Source organism: Montipora capricornis, chromosome 7, assembly GCF_036669925.1.
Source record: "Montipora capricornis isolate CH-2021 chromosome 7, ASM3666992v2, whole genome shotgun sequence".
In the NCBI taxonomy this organism is placed as follows: Eukaryota; Metazoa; Cnidaria; class Anthozoa; order Scleractinia; family Acroporidae; genus Montipora; species Montipora capricornis.
The window spans coordinates 37,707,482-37,717,481 of record NC_090889.1 but is presented as its reverse complement, the minus strand read 5'-3'; the positions used below and the strand labels follow the sequence as shown (position 1 = coordinate 37,717,481).

The 10,000-nt window shown below is 38.7% G+C and overlaps 2 protein-coding genes across 2 annotated transcripts in view; one reads left to right on the top strand and one right to left on the bottom strand.

Annotated features, from left to right (window-relative positions):
• The window catches only part of LOC138057922 (gamma-aminobutyric acid receptor subunit beta-like), a 51,512-nt gene that overhangs the window by 11,578 nt on the left and 29,934 nt on the right, over positions 1-10,000 (top strand). The gene's annotated exons all lie outside the window — the stretch shown is intronic.
• LOC138055898 (histamine H2 receptor-like) lies at positions 7,866-8,729 on the bottom strand. Its single transcript, XM_068901764.1, has one exon. It carries the CDS (start codon positions 8,727-8,729, stop codon positions 7,866-7,868), a length of 864 nt encoding a protein of 287 aa, XP_068757865.1.

Genomic DNA, 10,000 nt, shown 5'->3' with positions numbered 1-10,000 from the left:
CTCGAACTCGACTATGTAATGCACCTATCATAATCAATGTTCAGCCCCAGGGAGGGGGTGTCGGGCATGGGGTAGGGATTTTGACATTTTCATTTTAAAAAAATTCAAATCCCACACCCCTGGGACAAAATAATTCGTCAAAATGTCCACTCGGCGTCAAGTGAAGGTAGTAAAAGGTCCTTTGTAGGATCAAATTCGCTAGTCCGGGGACGTCACATACGATCAAAATCCCTACCCTGGGTACAGACCTCACGATCAAACTCCCGTGATTATCTCGACTCCCCTCCCTGGGGCTTAACACTGATAGGTGCATACATCTAACAAAATACCATGAAATGCTTAGAGTAAGAGTTCTCATTACCTTACAATAGGCATCTTAGACCTTTTTCTTAGTTAAAGTTAAGGGTACATCAGTATTACGTCTAAAGTAAATAATTTCAATTCTTGTTACTCAGCTTAAATTTGTTTGGTTATGTTATTTAAAGTTGCAAAAATATTTTGAGGCATCATATCACTGCAGCTCCTCACAAAGGTAACAAGTTAATAGCTTAAGACTAAACTATTTTTATGGGCTTCCATGTTTAATACTTGTTTTTGTAACAATCAAATGGCATAATATCTTGCCAAAAATAAAATGTGTGGAGACTAGAATCGTGTTTGCGGTGTCTCCATTAGAGCTACATGTTGCAAGGCAAAGCTATAAAAAAAAGGCTTGTCACAGATATTAAATCAGGACTTACATGATTCTTGCAAACACTTACATGTATCTCTGCTATTTGTTACGGGCGGAGTTCGCCAGGCTCATCAGCACCTTTCCAATGGATATCAGGAGACAACCCCCTGTCCCACCCATTATTTTTCGGAAATCAACCAAGAGACAATTACATTAAGATGCCTCCTTTGATTTGCCATTACTTTATTCACTCATTCTCAACTGTTTTAGGCTAACTTAAAGGTGTGTTGTGTTTGTGGAATTAAGGTGACTTAGGGCGACTTAAGGCGACTTTAAGGTCCCAGAGTAGACCTACTTTGCTCAGAACAAAGTGAAAAAAAAGTTGACTCTGGGGCAGAAATTCGACAGTTGTTTGGTGAGGACAACTCGTGGGAACGTGAATTCGTATTGAAATTCAACCAATACTTTGCAATACTTTCATATCAAATACATATTCCTTTGTCTGATCACTTTCCTGAGCTGTCCGTGAGTCTTTCTGCTGCCTATTGCTTTGTGATCGATTGATTTTACATCATTCAGCATCTTCATTCCAAGCCTTAGAAGCGGAGACATATCCCTAGAAAGTTTTAATCTTGTCACGCATAATTTCGAATAGTTGATCTCTATTGACCACGTCTTCGGCCAAGAACCTTCCTTCCTTCCTTCCTTCTTTAGAAAAAAAAGAGGGAGCTATATACAATGCGAACTTGTATCGATCCGAACAGTTCAAAATAACGTTCACCTTTCCACAGAACTGTGTAGTATTAGTAATGAACCATCCCTTTAAATAATCATGTAGGATGAAAGTGTAGAACAAAACAGCTTTTCAGTTACCGACTTCAAATCGAAATTAAAAAAAACCCTAGATGACTGAACGAATTTGAAGCTGATAAACTCCACGCGCAAAATTTGATTTCGGGTTGAGGTAGCTTTTAGTTAACTAATGTCCAGGTCGGCACGGTCCCAAGGGTGGCCACACCCTTTAAAGTCTCTAATGTTGGGACGTGTTCTTCTAACAATGTTACAACGTGTAGCTGGGGCTTTAGGGAGGTAAACCAGGAACGACAGGCGACTGCATCAGGTCTAAAGCCCCGGCTACACGTTGTAACATTAGGGAGCTTAAGCACGCGCATTTTGAGACGCAGACGGCAACCGGAAGTAATCTGTTTTCCTTTTTAACTTGTCTTCACACAACCACATTAACGTAGCCAAGTATCTTTTCTCCTCCATTAGAGTTGATTGGTATAAAAATGTGGGAGACACCACTGCCCTGGCACGCAAAATCTTCTCTTCCAGTTGCCGTTCTCAAAAACGTTCGTGTTTAAGCTCCTTAATTAGAAGAACACGTCCCAACAATGTTATAAGAACGCTTCTAACAATGTTGCATACGCATATAACATTGTTGGAAACACGTTACACGTTACTTTAGTCATTTTAGTCCACCTCCGCCATTTTGGATTGCTCGTGATTCTCGGATTGGAGACTGGGTCCTGAACCCTGATTGGTCTCTGCCATACAATTGCAACATTGCTGAGAGGGCGGCTACACTCTTCGACACATTTGCTCTATGTTGGAGAAAATGTTTGATCGAAATCAAAACATTCTTCCAACAACAAATTTTGAACAAAGGTGATCAAACATGCATCTTACACGTTCTAATATTATACATGAAAAAAATACTCGATTTTGACTTGCTGAGAGCAGTGCAGTTTAAGAGTAACACAAATTACACTTCGAAATTCTCGATTATGGATGGCTAATAAACGATAAGGTTTGGTCAGAACCAATCAAATCCTTTAGTTTTCAAATTAAGCTCTCGCCCTGGATAGCACAATTTTTCCCTGATTGCGTGATACGCGTGCGTTTCTTCTGTTTTTTGTATATCATTAATAAGTAAGAACATGATTTTTCTCGTGCAATTTAGAATAAATAAGCACTTGTAAATTTTTTCAAAGACGACTAAAATTGCACGAGCCCGTAGGGCGAGTGCAATAGGCCATTTCCGAGTTCATGTCTGCCTCCTCTTCAAAGCGAGTCTAAGTGCGAAATTTTTGTGAAGGGAATTAGTTCTACTTTACATATGAATGAAAACTAATTTTCATAACAAAAACTTTGCACGTAGACTCGCTTTGAAGAGGAGGCAGACATGAACTCGGAAATGGCCTATTTGTCGTCTTTGAAGAAATTTACTCGTGCTTATTTATTCCAAATTGCACTCGAAATCATGTGATTACCTATACTACATTGCTGATCCAACAGATGTCTAGTAAGAATGTTTGAACGTGTAGCCGGGGCTTAATTAAGGCTCGTCACGCCCTGCGTGTGCGTTTTCCATTTTGGTTGTCGCCTTGACAACGACGTGAAACTACAAACTGTGGAGGAAGCGAGAACCTGAAGGTAAATTTTCAACTTTTTTTTTCAAACATCTACACTGTTCATGACAATGGAATGTTGTTAGACAGTTTCTATAGCGAACGACTTGATATAGTCGCAAATTAAGTACTATAACAACGGGAAGAAGGGATTCCCAAATTGACGCCCTAACAACAAAGAACAAAGAATCTTGCCGGAAAAAATATGTAATAGACCTTTCCACGGTTTTGACCGCTATCTTGGCTGGGGGGCAAACAGGGTTAAATTCACAGTAAATATATGGGATTTTGGCCGACTTTGCAGACTTTGGACCGCTGTAGCGGCGCTAAAAAAGAAACAGATTTGCAACTTTTTCCACTACTTTAAATAGTTTTGTTGATATCATTCATTCAGCGGAAAATAAGACCATTAAGAAAATTATGACGTCCGTAAATTCGAATAATAAATCTCTCATGTTGCTTCTAATTTCGCGGCAATTTGCCTTTATGATTTTAGAAGGGATTGTATGGTATCTTAAAAATTGTTTATAGTCGTTGTAGCCTGAATCTGTTCTCTACATTTCATGAAAGTAATCTCAGTATAAATGTCTTTAAAAAAAATCCTATCACTGTGGAAATCCGTGTCTTTTAAGCGGCGCTACAGCGGTTCAAAGTCGGCCAAAATCCCATACATTTACTGTAAATTTAGCCTTGTTTTCCCCCCTAACCAAGATGGCGCCAAAAACCGTGGAAGGGTCTATTGAAAAAGTTGTCCGTCTGTTCAACCGAATAAGTCTTTCAGTGGGCATATAGTGCATTACTGGCGAGTTTTCAGGCGCCTGAGGCCGTCTGACATGAGCAAAAGACATTGATGATATGGTTAGAGAACTTAGGCCCAGTTCAAACGTCGAACTTTTCATTTACTCGAATGCAACGAACCTAATTCATTCAATAACGTACATGAAAAGATCGACGTTTGAATCAATTAAGTCCGACCCATCTAATTTGGGTCGACTCAAGAGTTGAGTTCGAGTGGTCTACATGGGAAAATCGACCGTGGAGCGACTTCGATCCGAACGTCGAACTTCTCATGATCATGTGCTGAATAAAATGTATGCATTTGTATAATTTTTGGTACACCATCATGGCCGCCATTTCTTTGTTTTGGAACACCAACATGGCCGCCGTGACGTCATATGAAAACGCTCTATAAAAGACAATTTCTTAAAATATCCTGATAAGAGCGAGGATAAATTTTCGCCTTTGTTTAGTAGCCATTCCGTTTCTAGCTTTCTGATTGGCTAACCGAGGGCGCATTCCTTTTGTCAGATCTGGCTGGCCATACCCGTCAGTTTGCAAAGAAATTGCAACAATTTGAAGGAACACTTGCATGATAATTTCTCGCATTCTTCTGGAGGAGTATATGTCTTCATCAGTCCTCGAAGTGTGTTGGAATGGAATTAGTCCTTCCAAATGCCCGGTCTGGCCAGTCAGTTACATATAACGTCTTTAACCTTGCATTTAAGTTCATATACTGTATAATTTGTGGCAGGTAGCGATATTTTCAATTACTAGTACAGGGACATTTTTGCGCGTTTTAAAACTATCCGGAGAAAGTAGATTTTAGTAAGTATTCTCAGCCTCCAAAAAGAAAATTGGGGGTAACCATACATTTTTGAGATCTAATTAAGCTTCAGTTTGAGAAAGAACGCCATACATTGCTTTGTATTTTAAAGCTTTTTACAAATATTATTCTTGAATTATCTTTGAAAAATGCGTGGTTACCCCCAATTTTCTTTTTGGAATTTAATAACACCTGTTAAGATCTACATTTCCTGCATAATCACACATCGGGGCAAAAATATCTTTAATCAGTAGGCACCATCCTTAACGTACTCTGTAGCCTTCAAGCCATTTTACAGTCTATGTAAGTGGAAACTAGGTGATTTTTCCAAGTGTTGATATTCTGTGCTTATACAGTCTATCGAATAGTGTGAGCGCGTCCCCTTAACTTTATCAATTCATATTCAAATATAACATAGAGGATACTACATGTACATGGCCGCGCGGAGACACGAAATTTCTGTTCGAGTGTTGGCAAATATTTCACAAGTGAACGCAGCGAACGAGTGAAATATTTTTCAACATGAAAAATGGGCCCTTAGCCTTAAATACTGCTATGTGAAGGCAGCCAGCAGTCTTCCTTCTGCAGTTATCATACACAAGACAGTGAAGAAGAAAAAGAAGAAGCTTGGACTTCAGGATTATGGGCCGCTGAAAATGAAATGGAAAAGGAAGCGCCACTTCACCCAAATCTGCTACTTGCTCAACTTGTAGAACTTGAAGGGGACACAATAATCACAAAGTTTGGATTTATCACTACAAACAGACTCAGCAAAATAAAAATAAACAAAATTTTATCTAATAATTCAAAAGAAATAACAGTTACAAGAGCCTACAAAATGGCTCCTGGGCAATAGGTTATGAAACGTTTTTTCCTGACTTTTCATTTTTTTTTTTTTTCACTTGCTTTTGGTTGTTACGAATTCGATGTAAGCAAAAGGTAGAGCAAATAACTAAGCAAATAAAAAATCAACAACACATCATGTCTGTTTCAGTTCTTTTGTTTCTTAGAAGATAATTCAATATTGTTTCCCCCTGCCCTCCTAAGGAGATTCATCAATGAACAATGTCCTTCTAAAAAGGTCGGAAAAGAAAAGTGCGAAGATTTGGTTATCATGCACAGTATGCTTAACCCCAACGTTAATGCTAAACCATTTAAAATCAGTGTGCAGTCCGCGGTCTGTAGTTTGCAAGTGTCAGACACCGTTCTCCTTCAATGTCTGGCTAATCCACGTTTTCAAATTATTGACCATTCTCCAGCTCTGTATTTGATGTAGCTATGACTTGTTCACTCATTTGTAGCTTTTTCATTTCTTTTCTCCGAGAGATTCCGAAAACCACTTCATACGGCATTTTGGCAATTGTTCTGTGAATGATTATGTTTTATTTATTTATTTATCTATTGAATTATTTGTTCTTTTACAAGCGGTTTCTCCAAGGTGATGACACCAGTAGTTTGGTGACGAGTTCTTTTCTTCTCTTCTTTGATTAAACTGCAAAGGTTATCTTTTGTTGTTCTTTTTGCCCGTGCCACCATCCTTTTTTTTTTCACAGTGCGAAAACGTTACGTTTGCGGCGAAAATTGGTTTCAAGTGAAGCTATGATCTTCGCAGTTATGAGAGCAATTTTTGCAATTGCGTAGAGAAGCCTGAAAAATTCAGGACTTCTCTACGCAATTGCAAAAATTGCTCTCATAACTGCGAAGATCATAGCTTCACTTGATTTCATATCCGCAGTTCATATATGATTCATTTCATATACCACTTCAAAATTGGTTTGTCATCATGACTGGAAATGATGCCTTCTTCCTGATGTATTTTGCTTAGCGACGTATATAAATTTCGTAAGGTATTTGTCTATTTGTCCTCCAGAATCAAGAGCCCACCTCTTGCAAACAATTTTTGCTTCTGTTGCACTGGAGACTCAGGGCATTTTATTCTTCCTGAGATAAATTTAGTCACCCTTTAACTTCTTCATAAAGTTCCATCGGAGGCCATATGGTGTCTGGTTGTCGTGAGGGCTTGAAAATAGCTTAAACACATTGGTAGAGAACACATCTAGCCGATTTCAGTTGCTGATTCCACGGCTTAACAGTTAATACGGAGGAGAAGTAATCTTAGATGTCGTATATGGTGCGAGTGTTCAAATCCTTGGAGCGGGATGAAAGCTCAAGGTAAGTAGCACAGTCCGTTGTGGTAATGTAAGGAACAGTAAGGAAGAAGAGAAGGGAAGGGAGACAGGAAGTGGAAGAAGAACGGAAGGCAAGGGAAAGGTGCAGGAGGGTGCTCTTCTTATCATATTATTTCTTATTCCCCCCCCCCCCCCCTTCCCCCCGCACTTTTTAAAACTCCAGGCCACATTTTTTTTGTTACATCCTAAAAAAAAGGAAACCCTTTTTTAGACAGTTTATGATAACCTAGGTTGAAAAGATGCAGCCTAGGTTGAAATTGAAATTAATATGAATTTTAGTCCAACCTATAACAGATACAAAATAAGAAAAGACTTAAAATAAAGCTGCCTACTAAAATAATCAATCATTGCGTGTCTAATATTCGCGGGATGGAATAATATCGTTTGCTCCGCTTTTTTCGATATCTCGTTTTCAAAACAACAAAATATTACCGGTGACGACTCTCTGAATATGATTATGTCAACCTGCTTTTAAAGAAATCTCCTCGAAAAACAAGACGAAGGGCCATGCACATTTGAACTTGCTTAAGAAATTATAGTTAAACGCGACCAATAGAAACGAAATGAAGGGCAGTCGGTTTGATTGCAAAAGAAATTGGTTAATTTCTTTGGTGGTCCTCCTGCGTAAATTTTTTGTTCCTGTATGGTCCTGACAGCGACCACCTTGAATCCCCTTCGGGGGAAGGATATTAATCCAACATTGTTGCAATGTTGGTACCAATCCCGCATTGGTCATCAAGTGGAGTTTTCTTCCGCGGTAGTCTAGAATAAAATTCCTCGTGCCTTGGTAGTAGCTAGTTTGTTGCCTCCATCTGATTTAGGTGTCTTTAATGCTGTTGAGTTATTTGAATTTTTTATTTCCTACACACTCCCTGACAAGCGCCAATCCTAAAGACCCCCCATGCGTTTGTTGCAGACTGTTTTTACCCTCGTACTAGCTTTCATTTAAGAGATATTTTGACGTGGTCAAACGACAGAATTAGAGGATCTCATTTCCCTGGCACAAGTTTACGAAACACCTGCAGTACCGCATGTCTTAACTCACGTACTCTCCAACAATACAAAAATGGATTTAAAGCCGAGTTCATGAAGACAACTGTAGGGGCAAGAGACCTGCTAAGAATCCCGTCTCTTATTTCACGGGCGAAATAGATGATGTAAACAACGAGATAAGGAAAATAACAAATTACAAGCACAATGAAGAATATGAAGGCATTAAAGGCAGATTTTCGAAGGCTGGCCATACTTGTGGTGGCATCTGCTCTCTCAAACACTCGAACCTGAATTTGAATTCGTCTTCGATGACGCCGCACAATTTTGAATATGGCCACGTGACATATGACGGAGATACAGAACCCGATGAATATCCCAGAGGCAATTGAAGGTAATAGAATTCTTTCCTCCCAAAATTGGGTGGTTCCTACCAATACTGAAACTGCCCAAATCGCAAGAAGAATGCAAGTAACTCTCCGAACAGTAACGATGCTGGCATACTGCAGTGGCTTCAGAATGGCAATGAGTCTGTCAAGACTGATTCCTGAAATTATGCATAGGGACGCTCCGCAAAGAGAGAACCCAGTGGCATTATATCCCATTCTAAACGTTAGTTTCAGTTTTTCCGATCTATTATACAAGTGATTTAGGCTACTTGCTATAAAAAGAGGTTGCACGATGAAACCAACAGCTAAGTCTGTTGACGCCAGACCACATAGTAATAGGATAGAGGGCGAACGTAGCGTCGGCTTCTTCCACACTGCGTACAGCACAAGCACATTTCCAATGGTTGCTGTGAAAGCAAGTGCAATGTTTACGACACAGTTTACTAACATGATTGCACTTTCTTCCTTTTCCATGTCTTCTTCACGTTTGAATTTAACCAACACCGAGTAGTCTCAGTTTGTTAGCAATGATATTCTTTCTTTCTAATATTTTTTACTGAAATCAAACCTTTTCTTCCACGTTGAGGTTAATTTGAAAAGCTTGTGCCTATGCAGTCTGCAATATGATCCTTTCTATGGAAAACCAGCTTACTCCATGATTGCTAAAGCCACTCAGTTACTGGTTCAAATATTTACAAGCTCTGCGAAAGATGTCATTGCCTGCACCTTCCGCAATTAGCACGAGCCACGATAATGCAATTAAATGTGGCGTATTCTACTTGAAAGAAAAAAAATGGGAAAAAATTGTTACCATCTTTAACCTTGTCAGCAATATTTGTTGTGGTTTACGTTCTTTGGAATGCAAACAACAATACTCAATATTTCTGTGGACTTCTTCATTTTTTTGGTATCTAAATACACTGTCATTTTCGTGTCTACAGAAGTGATCGGTGCAATAACAAGTTTCTCCCAAATATTACAATTGTCAATGTAATGGACGGCTAATATCGGGCTTGTATCCGGTTAATTAGGACTTGCAACGACTTGTCAGTTGTAACGAGTGGTCTGGGTTGTTAACAAGCTGTACATGAATGCAATGAGAACAGAGATTTAAACGACTCGCGGTGGCAAGACTGTCGCAAGGTAATTCGATTTTGGGAGTTATCTTCGTAGAATATTTAATGCCGTAGTTTTGAAATGAATATTCAGAGTTCATCTATTTTTCATTCATTCAGTCCAAGAATAACTGTCACGTGGAATATAGAATAAGTACAACGTAATTCAATAATTCACTAAAAATCGTTTTTTTTTTTTTTTGCCTTTTATTTACGATTTTCGTCTAACTTTCTTTTTTTTTTTTTACAAGCGACCGAACCAAAATTTTCAGTCTTTATTGAGAACGAAACAACTTTTTTTTGTGTGTTTAAATGTTATGGGCTCATTTTAATTATTTCCTTTTAAAGTCAATCTGTCTTTGAAAGATTCAAGACCTACATATAATATCCTTTCTGAATTAAAATTTTCCCGGTCATTGTAGGCATAAGCACATTAGGAGATAAGATGACAACTTAACACTTTTGAACAAACGAGATTCCTTTTTCCTTTCCTACAAGTCCAAACCAATGTGACTTTTTATTAGTTATAAAGGAGCAACAACATCGTCAACAGCAAGCAGTTACTGATAACATGAGATATTTTATGTCGACACTTATCCCCGGCCTTGGTACAAAATATTGCTAAACAGA